Source organism: Sander lucioperca, chromosome 12 (assembly GCF_008315115.2).
Source record: "Sander lucioperca isolate FBNREF2018 chromosome 12, SLUC_FBN_1.2, whole genome shotgun sequence".
Lineage (NCBI taxonomy): Eukaryota > Metazoa > Chordata > Actinopteri > Perciformes > Percidae > Sander > Sander lucioperca.
The window spans coordinates 25,740,072-25,762,924 of NC_050184.1; the positions used below are offsets into that span (position 1 = coordinate 25,740,072).

General features: G+C 41.5%; 1 protein-coding gene across 1 annotated transcript; it reads right to left on the minus strand.

Moving 5' to 3' along the window:
- Positions 1–2,472: 2,472 nt before the first annotated feature.
- LOC116062192 (EMILIN-3) lies at positions 2,473–16,051 on the minus strand. Its single transcript, XM_031316815.2, has 6 exons — positions 15,283–16,051; positions 6,797–6,919; positions 5,456–5,778; positions 4,974–5,320; positions 4,498–4,848; positions 2,473–4,178 (listed from the first exon to the last, which is right to left on the minus strand). The coding sequence occupies exons 1-6, from the start codon at positions 15,465–15,467 to the stop codon at positions 3,036–3,038; spliced, it is 2,472 nt and encodes an 823-aa protein (XP_031172675.1). The 5' UTR covers positions 15,468–16,051; the 3' UTR covers positions 2,473–3,035.
- Between the last annotated feature and the right edge of the window lie 6,802 nt (positions 16,052–22,853).

Sequence of the window (22,853 nt, forward strand, 5' to 3'; positions counted from 1 at the left end):
CCTCCTCGACACAGGCTTAGCATTAAAAAAAAAAACGTGTGTGTGTGACTAGGCCTACTGTATGTGCTGTCTCATGCATGTGTAAAAAGCACGTGCAAAAAAAGAGAGAAGCCACAGTGCTCATGTGATTTGTGTGTTGATGTCACGTGAATCTGTAACATTGTTTCATGGGATTACATAACTATTTATCATGGTTGGTCTCAGGTATGAGCATTACCCAGCGTTACAGCAACCTGCAACCCCTCCTATTTAGTTCCATTTTATGTCGTCATGCTCCCCCCTCTGCTGTGTCATCTCCAGGTCCCCAATGGGACAGTGCTTGCTGTTTCCCAAGTGATTGCAGCCGAGCATGCAGCTGCTGTCAGACCCTGGGGTTTAAACTTGCGCTGCTGCTGTTTGCCCAGTTGTAGCTTACTGTTTGTGTTTTAGTATGTGCCCTGTGCATGCTTATCTGAGCAGACATGTATTTTCTCCAGCTCCTGTTGTGACTCCTGCCTGGCTGTTTTTCTGTCAGGCAACAAGGCGAAACAACCGAGGGACGAAGAGCATGTAAACACATCTGCTTTCCATTCTCACATTCTTCATCCTCCATGACACTGTTGTGCTCACTTTCTCAATGTCCATCCTTTGCTCTCTTGCCTTCCCTGTTCTCGTCACATCCCTGTCTATCAGCTTTAATAAATCCCTCTTCAGCGGAGCCGGGCTCATCCTCTCAGCTCGCCTCCTCCCTTTACTGGCTGTTGCAGCCATACTCATCTCATCATCTCTGCTCATTTTTCCTCTCTGACGCCATCTCACTGCATCTTTTTATTTATTTATTTTTTAATCTCATTACATCCATTCTACTTTATTCCTCCTGTCCCATGCTCATGATTATCTCACTATCATCCCTCAGTCAGTTCTGTTCTCCAATTACAGCATATCCATATAACCCTCCATCCTCTCCATTCGCTCTCAGCTGTCCCTCCAGCCTTCTTATTTTTATGTCTAGCCTCTGGTTTTTATTATACTATGATTGCTTCATCCTGTTTTGGTTACTAAGAGATGTTGTCTTTAAAAACTATGTGCTGATGCTATGCAGAAAAAGAACAGCTGACAGTGCTTCAGTGGTGCAAGGTCAACTAATTTTTACAGCTCATTTCACTCAGCTTCATACAGTACATTAGCATTGAGTCTTACCCTAACCCCTTACTCTACAAACACAACAATATCCTCCACACTTTCCCCTAATGACCTCACCTTATCATCTGACCACTTCATGTGACCACAGTTTAGTCAGCTGGTTTGGTTTGGTTTGCAACTCTATGATGCTATTTCAGTTACATTGTTACCAACTGAACACAGTTTTCTATGTATCAATTTGGTAAAGTCAGAGGTTTTGAACAAAAACATAATCTCTCTGTACAGAGAACTGCTTTCTCTGTACAGTCACACCTAAGATTCCTCCACCCAATATGCTGCACAGCATATATTAATGATACATTTCTGGTCCCCATTACATGCTGACAGCAAGTTAATCAGTGAGAGATGTTGCATTCGTAAATTACGTGCTGATATCTGTGAAACCTGCAGACAGTGCAACCTGACTACAAGTTTAGTCATAATTCAAAATCTGTTTGCTGTCCTAAATCTATGATAACACATATTGAGAGAATTAAATGTGATGCAGCTTCTTTTTTTTAACTTATTCTTTTTTCTACATCTCTTATGTGCTGGTTCCACATGCTGTTGGTGAAGGACAGAAACAGTCTGGACAATCATTTTAAGATCTGTTCAAAGAGTCTTCTTCTGATTAATAAGTGAAAAGAGGAAGTTTTTTGTGTGTTTGCAAATCTAATTACGATTGAGGCACTATACTATCTTCATCAAAATAAAGTATTAGATAAACTGCAATAAGAAAGTTTGCAGTTGTAATATACTGCCGATTAAATTCCTATTACATCTCAGAATATGGTGTTACACCAGTGTCCCTTTCTCAATTCTTCATAGATCATGTTTTATGCTTTTATAAGCGTCATTACTTTCATAAGGCTTCATTAGGCTCATACTTTATAGAATTTGATTGTTGCCTCATAAATAAAAAAAAAAAACTTTTTTTCTCCTTATTTGTTGTGTGTATTTCTTGACATACACTAAATGGATGGAGAGTATAGAGTTAATATTGTGCATTAATAAAAACACAAAGAAATGTGAAATTGCTAAGCATCCAACGACAATAACTCCATAGGCGAGCTGCTGCATACAATTCTCCTTACAGAGATAAATAAAGTTTTGTTGAATTAAATGTCATTTTCAAAATGTAACTACATGCATTTTGAAAAAAGGCCTTCATTGCCAAAATTGTGTCTAAAAAACACTTCCACCCTGGAGTGTGTTAAATTTTATTTATGCCATGTAATGCACTGTCCCACTGTGGTGAGTTTGGAACATCTATGCAACTTGGAGCAATGCGGCAGGAAACAAACACAACTGTCAAAGCAGAAATACGTATTTTTTTTTAAACGTGTGACACAGAGGTTTACAAAATTGTAAATAGCACCATGTTGACTTACAGTATTTTAAAAAAAACAGAGGATGTCAAGTGTCCTTGTCAGTAGAAACCCGTAGCAGCATATTAATCCCATATCATCCACTTGTTTAATCATTTCTCTAATACAAACAGTTTAACATCATAACAATGCAGTCACTTCATATAAGTTAAAAAAGGTCAAATGTGAAAACAAAATATGATCAGAGGAAATAAACAAATGCCCTATACAATAAAATCTCAAGGGGAAATATTGCTCAGCTATACAACCATAGGTGTGTCTCTGTATTCTGTGTCTTCCTCTCCTCATTTCACTAAACTAAATACCCAGGACACCTAGAGGCACTGGGTTGGGAGAGCTTATGGGAAATGACTTTTGCCGGTTCATTTAATTTGCATCTGCGCAGATGGGATTTGAAAGAGAGAGCAGAGAAGCAGAGGAAGTCACTTGAGCCTAATGAATAGCACACATAAGTTTATTTTTTGAATAAATTCTGTAGCTCAGATGCTACTGGTCTTCTTTTTGATTGGCTGCTTCCTTGTTGCAGTCTTTGACCTCGCCTTTCAGCTCAGCTAGCTGTTCTGAATGGACGGCCAGGGTGCCATTCACCTCGGCCAGATAGGAGTCTGAGTGTCTCTCAAGCTCTGCTCTGATCCTCTCCAGTTGCTCTGCCAGTTCCCCCAGGCTGCTGCACTGGCCCTCCACATGGCTCACCCTGCTATCAACATCCTTCACCTCCCTCTGTACTTCTATCGCTGTGCTCCGGCAGCCCTGCAGCTCCCCAGCCAGCCGTCTCTTCAAGGCCATAAGCTCTCCCTTTAGCTGGGCCAGCCGCCTCTCCCCGGCCCCCAGGAGAGAGGCTTGGTGGCCCACTAGTTTGGTGATTCCTTGAACCTGGTTGACTATCTGGTGCTCTCTCTGCTCCCAGGTGGCGTTAGCGTGGCCCACTTCACTTGCAATGAATCGAATAGAGTCCTTTAGGCCCTTTAGAGAGCGGTTCACAGAGTTGATGTTAACCTTCAGCAGGGTGATCTCTCCTTGGACGGTGCCCTCCGTGTCCTCCTGGGCGATATGGAAGAGCAGGTTCTGCAGGGTGTTGTTTAGGTGGTTCAGCTGGTTAGAATGGGAGTCAAGGCGGTCAGTCATCTTCTTCCCCATCCCCTCACACACCTCCTCTACTTCAGTGACACTGATACCCCCTGCTGGTGGGGTGGAGGGTGAGCAGGAAGAGGTGCAGAGGAGCTCCAGATCTATTAACTGTTTCTGAATGCCATCCAGGTCTCCCTCCATTCTCCTCCTCACAGACTCGATCTCTGTCTCCAGTGCCGGGACAACCTGACCCTCCAGGAGTGCCGGAGCAGTGGCATTACTCAGCTCCTCAACGGCCACAAACACTCTCTCCTCCAGGGTCTTCAGCTTGTCCTCCAGCATGGTCTTGAAGCCATCCAGACCACCAGGGAGCCCTGCTACTCCATCAGGTCCACCCTCTGTGGCATTAAGGCGGCCCTCTATGTCCACCAGGCGGGTCTCGATAAGTGTCTCTACGTGTATGCTCTGGTCAGTGAGGGCAGTCTGGAGCTGTCTCTGAGATTCTGTCAAGCCTTTAACTGACTCCTCCAGCAGCAACACACGCTGGGAGAGACTGTTCACCTGCAATAATCAATCATTTGTTAGTAATCCGATAAAATGTCCAGTCATACCTGATTACATTGTAGATATGTTATTCTTTCTGTAGCAATGATTGAGTGACTAAAATGTACAGTATGTAATTAAAGGAGTAGTTTGACATTTTGGGAAATAAGCTTTCTAGTAGAGACTTAGAAGAGAAGATTGATACAATTCCCAAATTTCGGTAGTGTTGTATTGTTAGAGTTTTCTTTACATGAAAACACTATGAGTACATTTATTTAAGGACTGTTCACTTGACAAATTGCTTGTTTACTGCATGCTGATTATATCCATGTCATACCTGTCCACAGCAGCTTTCAGTGAGAGTTAGGCCCTGGATCTGAGCCTGCAAAGAGCCCAACTCCTCCCTGAGCCCGGTCTCTCTTCCATCCAGAGACTGCTGCATTTGCTCCTGGCCATCCATGTGCTCCTTATGGCACTGGTTCTGCACCGCCCCAATCTTCTCATCACATTGGCTCTCCAGACCGGTCAGACGGCGCTCAAAGCCATCCAGGATCTCAGCCCGCACGTCGGCCAGCTTGGCGTCCAGGATCTCGTCCAGATAAATAGTGGAGCTGTGGCCAGGGATGGGCCTGCCTCTAGCTCCTTCCAACAGCCTCTTCAGCTGGCTGTCATGACCCAGGACCATCCCCTATGGACACACACAGGTGAGAAGGAGAAAAAGCTAGCATTTAATAAAGGAAAGATAAGGAGAACTGATTAATCTATACAGATACTGTATCAACTGATCTTTGTGCAAGCATCGTGTTATAGTACCTTAATCTCTTCTAAAATGTGAGTTTTGGCTCGCAGCTCATCCTTCACTTCTGTCACCCTCCCTGCTAAGTCTCCAAATCCAGTGAAGCTTTCTCCTCCTTCCAGTCCATCAGGAGTCCCATCTGGGATCACCCCAAATCCCACTGTGGAGTCGGGCACACGAGGAGTGTTTGGTAGCAGGGACACCAGGATTTTGTTGGTATCTTCCCTGAGAGATGTTCGCAGTCGCTCCTCAAGGCCAGCCACTACCCCGTTGAGAGTGTCTAGACCCTGGGTGAGGCGGCGTAGGTCCTCCTCCATATGGTCCAAACGTTCACCAGTCACTCCTGAAATCCCAAATTTGTTTCCTGTATTTCCAAGGATCAAACAGAAAGAAGAAAGTAGGATTTCTTTTAGAAAGTTCACCACTGAATGATGGAATTATGCATTGAGAGCATTTAAAAGTGAGAAATAACAATAAATTGGTTAGTGTTGGTTCCCACCATAGTTTGGTTTTCCGTTCCCAGTAGGCAGCTGTCCTGTTGGTATTGGTCTGTGGTCAGACACGCCGGGGAAGGGTTTGCCAGGCTCCAGCTGGCCTCCTCCAGGCCTGTGGTCCACGGGGGGTCTTGGGCCATGGGGGAATCCCTTCATCCCTGGGCGATGGGGCACACCCCCACCATTAAAAGGTGGTATCATGACGTCAGGCAGCGATGTGGGTCCATCGTAGCAGTTTTCTCCAGAGTAGCCGGGACAACATTTCCACTCCAGCTCAGTCACCGTCTTAAAACCCACCTTGTACTTTGGCTTGTAGAATGTCCTGTACCTGAAGAAGACATGATGGAAAGCATGTTTATTATCAGAGTATGTTAAAACTGTCATATCAGACGTTTTATCAGAAGGGCTGCATTTGTTTTTACTAATTAAGAGCACAGAGCCAGGACAGAGGATGGGAGGTCCAGAGATAAAGGGATGAAGTTGTTCTTTATGAGATTAAACATGGATTAGAGGGAGATTAGGAGATTAGCACAAAATGTAACGTAAATGATGTGGCATCAGAGGATTGAACCTGGGTCAGCACCCAACTTCAATGTTATTTTGTCTAAACGCGCGCACACACACACACACACACACACACACACACACACACACACACAGTCATTCAGCTGTCTTTTATGAAGAGAAAGTCCACTCCTTTAATTTCCCCTGTGTGTGGGCGTTTAAAAGGCATTATAAAAATAATCACAAAATCACATGTAGAAGCTTTATGGGCATGTCTACATGGATTTACACACACATGGTAAAGTTAAAGTATCACTTCAGACCTCCAATTTGTATCACAATACATAAATTATACTATTTAAAACAATTTAGGGTGTTTTATAACTTGGTATAAGTAGGTGGGCAGGTAAGAAACAAGACCACATGTAACCCAGAAATGAGAAGGAGCTTCTCAGCATTTTTAATGTGCAGAGAATAAAATGGTGCTCACAGTAGCCGGTTCCTAATATATATTTTTTTTTAATACAAATTAAATTAACACTATCTTGCCCCCAGTGGTGTCTCTCTGTAGAAGAACTCTGACTACAAACAGTGCATACAGCTACCTACACTCTTACTGTAATATGGACAGCACATGATGTGCACACTAGAGGGCAGCATTGATGCAGAGTAGATTTCACGGTGCTCCCCGTTCTGCAGTTTCTCCTGAAGTAGCCTAATAATTACGCATTTCAAACTTCACAACCAAACTCCTCAGGACTCAAACTGAACAGTCAAAGGTATAAGGTTGAACTTTAGCTGTTTAACTTATTGCATTTTGTTGTTTTGTTTGAAAAACCTACATGACAACAGGACACTTCTGACCCCAGATGCACTTGGTGGTGTACTCAGCCTTCACGTAGGTAGCCACTCCATCCTGCATGGTGCATGTGATGTTCTTCTGCACCACGTAGGCACAGTGGTTTCTGTGGGGATAGTAGAGTGACATTAAAGTTAAACAGGTAACAGTACTGATATCAACACTGCAATTATCCTTTACATTAAAGATGACAACAGCCCTTGTTTTGCTAAGGACCTGATAATCTTATAATACTAAGATTTTAACAATCTTCATTTCATATTGCATTTTTGGTTTGCAACCTATAACCACATCTTACAAGCTTTGAAGGGGTTTTCTTAGAAGAGCTTCATGTTGCATATGGATAACTTATCGAGTGATGCTTCCCTTCTCCTAATTTTAAAAGCACATATTAATTTACTGACCCCTCTGGCATAAATCAGAATGATGAAAAATGATGTTTTATTGTTCCATTGTTTTAAGCTAAAAACCATTTAGACAAGAAACAAGAAATATCACCCAGATAGCTCTCAGATAAATCCATAATCCAACACATAAAAACTTTATTATAACTACTTTGAACAGTTGTTGCATCATGCTGGAGTTGGACCCTTTTCTCTCCTTCTCCCATTCATTGCTAGTGCAACTATAGCAACTGCCAAATGTTCCCCTGGCCCCCGTGCAACACAGGAAACGATGATCTGCGCTCTTTAGACTCACATGTGAAGCATTTCTTACATTCAGAGGGGAGCATTTAGCAACACATGCAGTACTTAAAGTTGCTCCACAGCTGTTTCAGGACAAATAGAAGTGTTTGGAGGAGCAAGGAGGGACACGGGGGCCGAGGAGGGTAGGCATGCCAAGTTAACAGGTTCAGAGGGCTAACAGGCAGCCTGTCAGAATCTGTGAGAAACCGCTGCACTGCTGCTGCTTTCTACAAATCGCTGACTGCATTGACAGCATTTGTGTGTGTCTGTGTGTGTGTTACCACTCTCCCTGTGTTGACATATGTTAATCGCGGTGGAAGGAAAAGGGCAGGAGTCAGAATGACAGAGCTCCTTTCATACCAGCCTGACAACCTGCTGCCAGGTCATGCGTTGTTAAGGAAGTGGCTGTTATGAGCTGAACTGATGTGGTATGATGAGAGTTAAATCACTCACAATCACACAGGCAATTTACTGAGTACTGCTGATGATTTTTAGCGCAAAAAAAACAACAAGGAAATCAGTTTGGAAACATTGTTTTTATGTATCAGATGGTGTTTAGGTAGGTAGGTATATGAAATGAAGACTTTAAACTCAATCTGACAAATACATTGTGCTGCATCATAATTTTTGGCAAATTTCTCCTCTCATGAAAACCCCTAAGAAGCTCATTTACTGTTTCTCTGCTCAGTCTGCTGATGCCGCTGGCACAATGCTGCTAACAATTTGCTTTCATGCATTTCTTTTCCCACCACCCCACCTGCAGGCTCTTTTCTTTACGATCCCTGAGGTAGGTTAACACTGATCACTCCCTCTTCTCTCATCTACTGCTCAAAGAATACATTTGGTGCCAAAATAAACGCCATTTTGTTCTTCATTCCTGGAGTTAATAAAAACGAATGATGCTGTCATCCAGAGAATATCAGCACTCATAGATGACAGATTTATCAAATGCAAGAAAAAGCTTAAAAGCTTTATGACTTTGTTTGTTGTGTATGTGAGAGTTAGGAAAAGCTTCTATAGTCATACGAGGATTTATGACAGCTAATGGAGAGCAGTGTATGAGTATGTCTGTGTATACAGTACAGTAAGTGTGTGACCCCTTCTCACATTACACATAGAGCTGATCAGTGGAGTGAAAAGTGACCATGTTCAGCATTTTGTTTGTCAGGTGCACATCTGGTGGGGAGCCAATGACCTTCAGACTTGCTCACAATGCCTGAAAAGTGCAGGAATCCAGATGTACATGGGATGAAAAAAAACATTCTCCTGGTCTCTGGTTCTGCCTCTCTCTTCCCAGTCTGCTCTTTGCCTGTTTTCACAGATCTGTCAACGTCATTTGGGTCTGTGAGTGATATTTTATCCTCAGTGTCTAAAAGACAGAAGGGGTTCTGGCATTTGTGAGAATCAAAGTCGAGCGCTGAGATGAATCTCGTCCCTCTGCGGCGCAGTGTCAGCCAGGGCAACTGCAGGTCACCTTCTCTGCGGTGTACAGATCTTTTTAGGACGAATGTTGAGTTTCAACTTGAGAGATAGTGATAGTGTGTGTGAGCTGCAGAGACACTGACACACTCTCACACACATGCACATATTATACACGTGCAGTGAAGCTCTTGGTCCGTTTATCTCACATCCACAGAGACCACACAACTCTGCAGGATGAGGATTACACAAACTTTATCGCCAGAAATACAAACCCATGATGTGCAAGTTGTCATATATGAGAAGAAAAGTGACGTCTTTAGGGTATGAGAAGTCCTGATCGAGCATAATCTGACATCAGAGGAATACGGCGAGGAAGGAAAAAGAGAGAGAGGGGAGTGCTTGCCATTTCTGAGCTATTTTAACGCCTCATCCCTCAGCCAATGTGGCATAAAGAGACTGGTTTTGAGAGTATAAATACTTTCTGTTTGTTTTAGCACTTGTTGGTGACAGATGGGAGCGGTTGGCCACACAGGATAACCCAGTAAGTGCCATACAATAAAAGTCACTAAGGTCAAATTAACGTTATATACGACTCACATTTAAAAGTAACTAGCATTGGGCAACATACCACACAACTGCAATAGATGATTATAATTACAGCAAAAACATATCAGACAACTGCAATTTTTTTAAATATGCAATTGCATGGTGATATTGTAGAGCTTGATCTGATTCACTGTTTGAGGAGATATGAGTTTTTAACATGACAATCCGTCTAACAGTTTTTGAGGTGGTGGACCGACTGACCAAAAAAACAACCGACACTGCCAACCTTTAGAGCCAGCAGTCTCTAACGGCAGCTGAGTAGTGTGCTGTCTTTGACTGAACTTACCAACCTTATCTAATGTATCTAATGTGAATACATTCCGCTCGTCTGATATGCATTTTTCTTTTAAAATTAGGCCTTGCAGAATGCCCATACTAATTGACCAAAGTCTCAGTCAAATGTTACTTTTTCCTTATTTGACGCTTTCACAATACAGATCTACAAAAAGGCTTCCTTCAGCTAAAAATGCTAATTGGCTTACTGCATATTCTCTACAAGTGCTGTAAATTTTATTTTGGTTATTTCTGACGATTTTAAACATATTTCTAACTAATTATTTCCATGTAGAAAAAAAAGAAACATTTCTCTTTTGTATGTTAAAAGAAACTTACTATTTGAATCCCAACAACAGCAAGAAAACACCCAAATTAAAAAAGTCCAGTTGATCCAGACCTTTACTGAACCACCCATCCCCAACTGACTCAACACTGATTCAAATTCATCAGTGTATTAAACTCTCTTGTGCACCTCCCACTTTCACCTGACCTTTTCTTTAACAGTCTTAACCTCCTTTCACCATGGTTTCTCTTGTCTCATTTTTCTCTCTCTCCTAAAACACCTCCTTCCCTCTTTTAACGCCTAAATATTGTCTTTTTTCTGTCATTGGAGCATGTCATTTTTGACTGCTAGTTTGGTCCGACTGTAAATATTTCCAGTATAGCATTACAGTTCCTAAAACACTTCAGAGCCTCCCAGGGGGAAAGCAGAATTCCCATCTCAGATTCTCACGTGGAGTGTTTTTGGCAAATAGTATTGCTTCTAGACATCCACCCTCTGCTGGGCCCAAAACAACTCACCTTTCAATCCCCCCCCCCATTTTTCTCATAACCTCCCTCTCCTTTTTTTCTGCAAAATCTGCAAACTGTACATAATCTCTGTTTACGTATCTAAGTATACCAGTCCTGCTCTTGCCTCTGTTTCTAATATTGTCTTTTTTCTTTCTCTTTTGCTTTTTCACGACACCCCTCTGTTGTCTCATCATGACCCTGACATCTCCGGCCTTCTAACCTGCTACTTTTCCTCCATTGCTTTGCTCTGTGGCACTAAAGGGCTTACCTTCCTCATTACTAACCACTCTTTCACCTGCAGGGTTCCTGACTGTTTGAACCCAGGCTACTGCCTCTGACAGATTTATGACTGGAGCAGGCCAGATAGAAAACCATGCAATCTTTAATAGGAACTTTAACAACTATATCTATGTGCTAATAACTCTCCTCCAGGGCCCATCTCTTTCCATATATGTTTTTAATGAAACCTATTTCTAGCCAACTGGCAGGTCTGGATGGTCCCATGGTGCAGGGTTGATTGGCGTTGCTCTTGTGCCTACTGATTAGGGTTAAAGGAAAGACGTGATACTCCCAGCTCTAGAACCTAGGGGATAACTCTGACCTCTGGTTATAATAGCTTAAAGGCAGACCATTACTCTTACAAGTGCTTAAACTTTGGCTATCAACCTCTAATTCTCACTACAGCAATAAAACCATGTAGATAAACAACATTATAGCTGCTAATTCCTAGTCATTATATATCATTTTTAGTTTGTTTTATTAGACAGTCATATATTCTTTATGTTGTTTTGTTCTATTTTTCACATGGGGTACAGTAAGAGTCTCAAACACCGGTAGTGAAAAAACACCCCAATAACTTATCCTCAGGCATTTCTCAAAGCACATAATCTTCTTTGGGTAAGAATAGCTCTCTGTGTTCTTGAAATGAAAGGGTTTTAAAAAGTAATTGTTAGATTTGTTGGGCTCATTGTACTGAATATGCTTTTGAATGAAATCAATAGTAATGTGTTGTACAGAAGGTGGCTGCTGAACAAACCAAAGCAACGCATTTTCTGATAACGATAGGCCCTAAATACAGTAATAGCTATAGAGAGCCAAAGTGAAACCGGAAGAAACAAACACCATTTCCCACAAGACCTAGAACTTTGCGGGTTAAACGTAAGGGCTTGACATAAGACGTTGAGGGTCTGTGGCTTTACGTCAAGCTCCTTCCGGATGTCTGAGCTCCTTAACCTTCTGAGGGTGAGCCCAGCCACCTTGGAGAAAACTTGTTTCAGCCTTTCAGTCACTACCCAAAGCTCATGACCATAGGTTGCAGGTTGAGGATTTGAACGTCGATCGACTGGTAAAATGAAAGCTTTGCCTTCTGGCTAAGCTCCCTCTTCACCACAACATTTTGGTACGACACCTGCATTACGCTGCACCAATAAAACTGTTGATTACGCTCTAATATACCTCTTTGGTTGCCCCAAGTGAGGCAGTTCAAATATCTTGGGGGCTCTTCACAAGTGAAACAAAAATTTTACGGAATACTTCGACATTTTAGGAAAAACACTTAGAGCTTTCTTGCAGAGAGTTTGATGAGAAGATCCACTCTCATGTCTGTATGTTAGCTAAATATAAAGCAGCTAGCAGGTGATTAGCTTAAGCATAATGACTTTAAGCAGGGGAAAACTGCTAGCCTGACTATGTGCAAAGGTTAAAAAAAAATCTGCCTAGCAACATTTAAACTCACATAATTATATCTTGTTTCTTATGCGAAACTAAGCACTCATTGACGCTTTATGTCTTGTTTTTTTTTTTTATGGTAAGCTATGCTAATTGGCTGCTAGCTTTAGCACCATATTTAACTCTGAGCAACAAAGCAAATAAGCTTATTTACCAAAATGTCAAATTATTCCTTAAAAATATTTATTTCAATAACAATTTGCTATGAGTCCTTAATTTGGACAACAGACTTTGGTCCATCAATAACATCATATCATTTTATCATGATATGATTCTGTTAAAATATTATAACAATTATATTGAATTATCACTTAAAACTCTAATATATTTAGTGCATCAGACTTTTAGATGGTAAAATCCGCGTTCGCTGAGTGTTTACATAAACATCCCAAACATTTTAGCAGAAAGGACAGTGAAAGCAGTACATCAGATAAATATGTGTTGTTAAGGAGCTTGGGAGTTTACTGCCCAGCCTCTTTGACCCTTAGCAGGTGACTGACTCCATTTTTGTCCTCCATTGAACACAAACTTACAACAGAAACCCATAACCTCTAACCTCAACCAACTCACTGACCTTTCCCTCCTTGATCTCTGTCCCATACATCATTGCAAAGCCCAAGGATATGACTTTAATCTGATCAGTGAAGGCATGTGGCATCTGCTGGGATCCTAATTGATTTATACAACATTCATTTCCCAATGATGGGTGTATTACATGGCTCATGGCTTATGTTTCACCTGTCGTCGTGCATTTTGTGGTATAGTGGTAATGCAGCATGGTAGGAGATGCTTGTGGGGTGCCAGACACATTTTTAAGTTAACTTTTTCCATTGTGACTTATACAGTTATGTGTTAGACAGAATAAATTATATAATTAGTTTCCTATGTATAGCATTACTTGACAAGCATTCCATCTAATAACAAAGTTTCTCTATTGTCTTATAATTTTCTCTTGGATATGAAGATGTGATATCAAAAACATCAACATTATGAAATGTTAAAATGTCATTTCTTTTCTTGAATATTTGCCACTTTGCCAAAGCCTTGGACCAAAACACACTCAAATCTGAACTAAGCCACCCATGCACAGTTTCTGCAATGGGCCATATGGGCTTCTGTGCAATTAAACTATGACAGGTACAGCATTGTAACTGTCTAAGATGTCACAGTCAGTGACTACAGGGCTATATATTTTCTCACTGCAGCAAGTGGTTGCACTGAGTGAAAGGAATGACTGTGAAATCAAATGACTCGCTGCCAAAACACAGATAATAATTCAACATGAAGAGAGAAAAAAAATCTGTGGCGCAACAGCTGAGATTTTTTTATTTTTCTCACTAAAAAGCAGGCATGTTTTGTCCATGTGACTCCGTGGTCAGTAAGTTTGTGTTTATAAGGTGTAAAAGCACATGTGAAATTTTTTACAAAAATATAAATAAACTAACATACACCCATGCATATATGGACACACTCAGACACGCACAAAATACACACACACACACACACACACACACACACACACACACATCATAGCACGTGTTATTTTTAAGTCCCACTGACCAGTCCAGGTTGCCAACAACTGAGCTCATATATCTGTAGTGGTGGTTTGACACTGACACGTCCCCGGGGCCCACTGTGTCCAAGGTGGGTCAGCAATGTCAGACACCTGTGGGGGAATATTACCAGCTACCAGCAACACGCAATTACCGACCATCTGTAATTACTGATCAGCTAGTTTTGAATAGAACAATCTACAACGGTCTGGTTAATCTCTCACTCTTGGGATATGATGATAAGCTGAATGGAAGGAAAGGAATGAATGTGGACTATATTGTTATGCAAGAAAAGTTAAAGGTGGAGATTGAATGTGGGTGTTGCATTCAGTGGGTGAGGGATGCTGAAGAGCCTGTTCTTTGTAGATGAGGGAACATGGCAGACTGAGCAGGGCTGGGCGATCAGCAGTGTTCTGTGGCAGTTTGAGCGAAGCAGCAGGTAGCTGGGGAGCTGTCCAAAGACATAACAGCTCTCAGGGGAAGCCAAGCAAAAGAGACGGGAAAGCCAGAGACGGGAGGACAAACCGAAAGAGCCCTACAGACCAAACATCAGCCATCTCTCTATCCAGGCAAAATATATCCACAAGGCTCTGATTCATCTCACAGCTTCATGGCTTTCAAATAGCATGCATATCTTGGGATTGTTATTCTCCTCTGCTCATGTGCTTTGAATGTCCTTGTGTTTTTACATACATCACAGATCACTAATTCAAAACAGAAGATCATTCACCTCTACTTGTTAATACTGGAAGATGTAGTCAGAAAATAAAAACAAACTTTCAACAGCTATTTCAATGCAAACTCAGTTGAGACCACTATGTTATTGCTGAAGTATTGATTGGAGATTAGTTGTACCACTCCCTTCTGTCAGCGGGTGCCCAGCTGTACTGTAAGTCTCGCCTCTAATTGAGCCCCCCTCCCTACCACACACACACACACACACACACACACACACACACACACACACACACACACACACACACACACACACACACACACAGCGGCTATGAGGGATCAATACTCTTGTCATCAACTCAGCACCCCCCTCGCTGCACCACAAAGACCAAAATGATGGCTTTGTTTTCATAACGCAGCATGTCGTTGTTGCTCTATAATGCTTATCGCCAGCCACAGATGGTTTTAGGTGTGAACCACAGAAAAGGGCTGATGGTGAGTAAGGGAGAAACAGAGAGTCAATTCAGGGATCTGTTACCGAGCCAATGCCCTAACTAAAACCATATTTCTGCAACTCGCGTGGTGACATGGATTTCTCAGGGGAAATACAGTATGAGGTGGGTCCGGCTTGCAAGCTACTTGGAATGCTTTTTGAATTCAATACCCTGTAGTGTGGGAAGGTAAATAAAATGTGCATTAGCGCCTGTGACTTGTCCAAAAGGAGCACTTACTTGTGACGGGTCATGGGCTTGTTTGGTGAATGGTGAGGGTTGAGTCCAGCCTTGTATAGGTTGTATCTGTTTCCATAGAAAGGGTTGACATGGCCTCCATAGAAAGTTCCTTTGCTGTCCACCACAGATAGCAACTCTCCTAAGAGAAAAAGTTGTGCAACCAGATTACACAACTTGGTCCTCATTGTTTTTTTTCTTCTTTTTTTCTCTCTAAGTCTTTAAAAGCACAATTAATTCCAGAGTCTTGAAAATGCAACTGCCTGGAAAAAGGGGTAAAAATGATAGTTGTAGCTTCCTCAGAGTATTGTGTTGAAGGTCCCTGGCTCACTTGCAGTCTTGTCTTCTTCAGTGGGCCCTGAAGGACACATGGAGCCCAAACAGCTGTAGCATCAACAGCATCTCGCCCTGCACGCCTTCAGTTCGCACACTGACCACAGTCTGAGCACATCGGACAGAGCAGAGGGAAAACTAGTGAGGTTGAAGAGGGAGGGGAGAGGAAGAGGGGCAAGGAAAACAACACAAAGGTGTGCTAGAGGAGGGGTAAAGAGAAAGAGGAGAGCAGGACAGAGGAAAGGAGGAGGGAAGAGTGTGCGAGTGTGTCTCTAGTAAAGTTTCAGCTCCGTATACATACACATGCAAGCGTGTGTGAGACCTGCTGACTAGGCTGGAGCCTCCAACTCCTCTGCACTCTGCATGAGTGAGGGTGTGTGCAAGAAGCAGCGTGCTGCTCTGCTGCCTCTGAAGGGGCAGGCAGACAGACAGCCTGTATTAGCATATCCCACCCCAACTCCAGCCTGAATGCTCTGCACAAGCGGGGGACTGACTGAAAGAGGAAGAGAGAAAGAGTCACCAAATTGTATTAATTTGGTGACTCTTTCTCTCTTCCTCTTTCTCACACACACACACACACACACACACACACACACACACACACACACATGAACATACATATAAACACACACCATCAGATTCAAAGAACAATAAAAGCTCTGCTACTTAATTCTGCTTTAGCTCTGTTTGCCATCCCGTCTCCTGGTCTGTCCCCTTTCTCTCCAATCTCCAACAATCTAGGTCTATTGAATCCATTAAGGATTTTTATTTTTAATTTTTTCTCTACCCTCTCCTTTTCTTTCTCCATCTGCTCCAGGAGCAGCTGTACATTAAATCGCAGCCCCAGTGTGCAGTGCCATGGCTGCAGTTACACCAGCTAAGGCGCTGCCAATCTGGACACAATGGACCTCCTCCTTGCCTCACCGCGGTCAGTCATTAAAAATCCCAGCCACAGCTTCAGTTGCGATCCACACCCCGACCCCCTGCTTATGCCTTACCGTACTTCCATGTAGTTCCTGAATTCATGCAGATAACTGTCTCCTGAATTACGCAAATTAATTCAGTTTTTATAATAAGAGAGCGTCATTGTCTCAAGTAATGTTTGTTGAGCCCTAAAATATGTCTCTGAACCTAAGGGAGACAAGATTGTTGTTTTCATTTTTGGAAAAAAAAATTTTGGAAAGAAAAAAAAAAAAATTGCCAATTCTGGGGTTAGAGCCCAATTACACCAGAGAGTGGCACAGTAAAATTGAATTGTACATTCTCAATAGCTCGGGGAAATAGGTGATCCTGGAAGCTTTTTTGACGTAGAGACTTTTGTAATGTCAGTCATAGCTAGTATAGTATATAGCATATATAGTTTTGTTTGTGGCAAAATGGAAATATAAAGCTTTGATTGTGCAACACAGCTAACCTACTGCTCCGTCCCTTTTTGACTCTACAGTTTTCTCCATACCTCAAGAGTTAGAACTCTCAAGACAGTTTAAAATTGTTAAGCGATGCAAATTTGTTGTCAAAGTTCCCCAAAATTGAGCACTATGGAAAAGCACTGTGGAACTTTACTTTGCCTCTGTGAGCACTTTGTCTCAACAGGGTGAACACAATTCTATGCTATAGTGCATACCATAAAAAAGATTAAAAGGTTGTAAATAACCATAACCTAAATATTAAACTAGACTAGAACACACATTGGTTGATAGGTCTTCCATATCCATGGCACTTTGAGCACTCTTGGAACAGAAACACAGCGGTTTCCTTTGAAATTATTTGAATTCTTGCTGTTGTAAATTCTGATACAACCAAGACACCAAAATAACCACTGGCTGGATCACACACAATTTTATCTTTTCTAGTCCTCGTGTTATCAGGAAGAGGACAATGACTAGACAGGCAGCCCAAGCATGACTTCTCAGTGAGTGTGGTTAGTTTTAAAAACTAAACTGAGAAGGAAGACTTGGAAGAAGAGGCTGTGTCTAAAATGGCCTCTTCGTCTGGAAAATTGGTCTGCTGTGCCATTCACACCTGTGTGTGGGCTACACACCAATTACCTTGCCTTATTTACTCTTTTTTTACAGGTCAGTGTGAAAGAAAAGCACATAGTTTCACAGTATGCAAAGAGACACATCATGTAGGTGGAAGAATTACCAAATACATATATTTCAGACCTAAGAGTACTCAAACAGCCATGGAGATGGTAAATGTGTGTTCTAGTCTAGTTTAATAGTTTATTTATGGTTCTTTATAACCTTTCATCTTATTCCATGGTATATGCACTATGGTATGGAATCGCTGATGCTCCTTTCGTCCGTTTAAGCTGCATAGATTAAAAGCTCTACAGTGTGAAGCTGCAGAAGTGTTTGGCCTCCTGCTGAAGATTCATCCTGTCGCTCTAGAAAAAAAAGGGAGACAGTGAAAAGGAAACTATTTCTAAATCTTTGTCTTTTTTTTTTGGCAGACAGCTCTGTACTGAAATACCATTTTTCACAGAAATGACTGGCACAATTTTAAGCACGTCTGCCCCAGCACACTGTCCAGATGTTGAGGAAAAACGAGAAATATCTGTGAATGTCCTGTTATTTTATGAGTATATGATACTTTAAAGCATTAAATAAAATCATATGGGCTTTATCAAAGAACAAACAGGCCAACCAAAACATACCAAATACAATAATTTACACTAAAAGAATCAACTTTATAATAATGGAATATTGGCTTTAAGCGAAACATTGAGTTCTCTGTTTGAATTATTAATTAGTGAACCAAAACCAAAAGTTTTTGTTGGCTCATGTATCTGGGTTTCCTCATTCATTTCCTTGTGTTTCATGTAGAAAAGATGGTCATTCTGCCAATAATGGACTTTATGTCTTTTATGCTCCATCTGTGAGTAGTTTCCGATAAGTACCTTATCTGCTCCTGACTGATTCCATACTCTGAAATCTGAGATGAAATTCATGCAACATTTGAAAAGTATATAGCCTCTTGAGCATTGGCTAATATAATACTTTGGCCTTTATACAGAATACAGTGAACAAAAATACACATAATATGTGCAATTTCCTCATCTTTATATAGTTTTGGACTCAGGTTCCAAGTGACATACAGCCTATGTCCAGTTTTTTTCCTTTTAGCCCCCAGTGCCTGTTAGGAGCCATCAGTATGTTGTGTCTCTGCACACAGTCCATAGTGAAGAGAGAAAAAGTTAATGAATCCACTTTAGTGAAACAGGACACCACTCAATTAGTTTCATTGCCCTAACCCTTCCGTGAACCATCTCCATCGTTTGCTATCAGCCTTCTTCAGGATTTTTACAGGATACACTTTTATCGGATTTAGACACAGGGGGCACAGATATATAGTGAGGTAAAGAAAATAGATGGATTCCAGTTTAGTGACATCAGCTACTTAGCAATGAGAAGGACACTTGATCCTTTTTTACAGTAGTGACCTGGGAAGCGACCCTATCTTTATAAAGAAATAAAGACCAGGCAAATAGCCGTAATTTATTTTCCTATTCCTAAGGTGAGGCCGAGACAGTTGGTGCACATGCACAATAAAATCATTTCCCAGATATGCGAGAGCCAGTGAACCAGTGAGCTAAAAGAAATGAATGTGCAATTAAGCCACTTGTTGTGTTAATTCCTTGGTGGTATGACCCTCCATCACTTCCACTATAAAATCTGCTCGTTAACAAGCAGTAAAATCAGGCCTCCATCAACAACAGTTCAAGATAGACAGTGATAAATTACCCACTCTGTCCATTCTGTGGGCATTAAAGAGCCACTGGTGGTTTTTCAACCAAAAAGAGAGGAAGTATTCTGTTTTGGCTTGTGGATGGTAAGTGTTCCCACAGAGTGAAAATACCACTATCACAAGAACAGATGAGGCACATGTTGAGTTTGTTTTTAACCTAAAGGCCCTGAAAACACATTTGCTCTATTAGCTTCTTACTGTGAGTGATGGCTCCCTACACAAACTCACTGTTGGAATGATTTTGGTTATTTCACATTTAACAGATTTCTGTACTTCTGAAATCTGTGAAATGTTCTTTTTCTTTATGCTCTTCTCAGTGGTTTGAAGTGGGTTTAGCTCAGTTGGGAAAAGGTGATGCTTTTTTTAACAATACACCAAGTAACCATTGTGGATTTAGCCATTACAGACCCTCAAATAAAGGGGGGGGGGGGGGACACACAGGATTTTCACAGGGGTCAAAGGGGCCTTCCTGTAATGGAAACAGCTACTTTTTCACAATAGGACCAGGAGGATATGAACTCATAAAGATGTAGGTGTGGGAATGTAATGGCCTTTTAGAGTGTACACATGAATGCACAACAGTGACTTTTTCATCTTCTCTTTGCAACAACACAAGTCCCCAAAGCTCTTCTCAATGTCGTTGTTACTCCATGTCAGGTATGTTGGTGTTTACCGTCCGTCCAGGTCTGTTCAAATAAGTGTGAAAGGGGGTGAATGAGTTATAGAGAGGGATGGGAGGGTCATATGTGTTTTGGACAGAGAGGCACCTCATTGAGTCTGTGGTGGCAGCAGCATCTTGGCTGTGAGAATGTGACAACAGCTGCTGCTGAAACAGAGTTCCAGTGTGAGCTGGAGATGACCCGTAAACGTCCTGGAGAAGAGATGAGAAAGCTGGTCGTTGTCTGCTAATATCTGTGGCTCTTTGTGTGAACACTTAATTTTAGTTTCTGACACTGGGTAGCAAACAAGTACAATATATGGATGCACTGCAATGAAGGGCTCACTGTGTTTTTTGTTAATTTACAATTGCACTAATTTTTGCACCAATATCACCGGGTAAGAACATCAAGATTAGATTATTTAAAACCTTTGATTACACTCATTGACAACAATCTGTTTTTCTACATCCAATGCTGTTGTTTGCATTATGAGACAACAACCATTAGCTGTATATCATACAGTATCAGCTGGCCAGTCACAAACATCCAGGATGTTGTTTTCCAGGGGTTTCATTGCTCTCCCACAGATTTGCTTGTGAGCAAAGCAATGGCCTGCTGACTGTATAATTCTGCTCCTTATAGGCAATTATTTGTAATGGCATTAATTATAAATTAATTTGCAGTATCTTAGAGTACCAGAATATTGCTGAGGAAATAAATCAAATTGAGTGAGCTGCTGCTGAGCCAGAAGCCCGGGCCATTTTTCATTCCTAGTCGTCACTGCAAGTAGCTATGATCATTTTTTTCTGGATTTTGTTTGACAGGTGCCTTATGACACATTGTGATACTTTCATGCAGCTGAAGTAGTGAAATATGAATGCTAATATTTATACTTGTGGGCTGAATTGATCATGGGTATATTTATTTACATATGGTGTTGTTTGGATATGACTCTAGCAGAGGCTAATGTTGCATATTGGGAATGTTAGTAATTAGCAAAATAAACATGACTGTTCTTGCAGTCATATTCTTCATAATATGAATATTTTAACTGAGAAACATCTATGTGACAGCTTGCTGTGTTAAATCTATATGTATAATGTTCCTGTTCTACAGATTATGCTGCTGCTACATTACAGCTGCACTCATCATGTAGCAATGGGTTGCATGTAGGCTACTGATGGTCATCTGCTTATTATCAATGCTACATAAGACTTCATTAGAAGAGACTGCTCCAATATCCATAAGTTAATAATCAAATGCATCATAGCTGGTGTGTCTCCACCAGGTTTGGCATGTCAGAGGATTGCTGAGTTTAGATTTATGCATCTGAATTTGCTATACAGTATATTTTCCTCAGTAGTTGGAGATGCCCAGTGGGAGAACGGGCCACACAGCCACTGGTGCTTGGCCCACCAAGTGGTGGAAAGTGATGAAGTCGAAACTGTACATACACTATGCAGACTCTGTACTCATAAAATTATAAAAATTTGTTCCATGTGAGTTTGCTCATTTTCACAACTATCCAAATTCATACATTGCCATCATTGTTCTTTTATTTAGTTGAAAACATCTGAACCCCTTGAATGAGTCTATTCTTTCTCTGAATCAGTGTTCTCTGAAAATATAACAAATTTAAAGAGATTGGCAACTGGATTGGCGCTCATGCATGTAGTATTGTACACACCAATGAGAACCCAATGTACTCTGTCCAGAGTAGATAGGTTGATTAGATTTTGCTAATTTAGAAACCCTGCAAAGAATTTCAGCTCATTTTGGACAGTCGGCTTTTTTTATGAAATTACATTTAGTATTTCAGATGTTTCTCTCTGGTGGCCTTCCTGGAAAAGTGGTTTTAAATAAATTACATGATAATATCTCCATATTAATCTCTACATCAAGTGAAATGTAGTACAGTTGGCCTGGAGGTTTACAGGTTAAACAGTATCACCATGTATTGACAGTTTATCGAACACAGCTTTTAATGACCGTAATAATATCAGTATTCTCAAACTGCTGAGCCCTGCGACAGCACTAGCGTTATGCAGTCTATGTGATTTATGGGTCAGTCATATGAAGCATGACCTCATATATGCCAGCATGCTCTGCCAAATGTGGTTGCAAAAAAAATGCAAAATTACATTGGATTTGTAATCAATGCTGGTGCTCAGGCTTCATTCACCCTCCAGTGGGTACAATAGTCTGCATCCAGTCCACATCTGGTTTACATCATAGCCAGACCACCACCACCCCCCAGCCCAGATCTATCATGAGACATACACACACATACACACACATTTCAATCTCGCTCATTTTCAATACTTCATCATGCACAGCTCCTTCAGAGTTTAACACAGAAGCACAATGTTGTTCTTCATCCTCCAGCAAGCAAGCTGACTTCCCATTAATCCTCAGTGCTCAGACATTGTCACATGCAGCATATCTACCTGCTGTTGGAATACATCAGCATATAGAAGCACAGACACACATGTTAAGCGTGTCTGCATGTGATTGTGCATGCAAACACTTAGTACTTTAATTGCTGGCTTTGTGTTTTATTGTAAATGCTGCAGAGCTGGTGGGGGTCAGCAGTCTGCAGAAAATATGAGGTGTGTTGAGATGAACACGCACTCACAATGAGCCCCTTGTTTCCTCAGCAATGTGTTCCCAGTTGCAAAGCAATTAAAGACTAGTTTACTGGCCAGGACTGCTCTTTTCTCTGCCTGTGACGCAATCCTCCAGGTTTGCCCAGCTGAAGGCTGAGTGATGGGCATGCACACACACCAGCAAACACAAACACAGGCACATGTGCATGCACGCAGAGGGAGACTA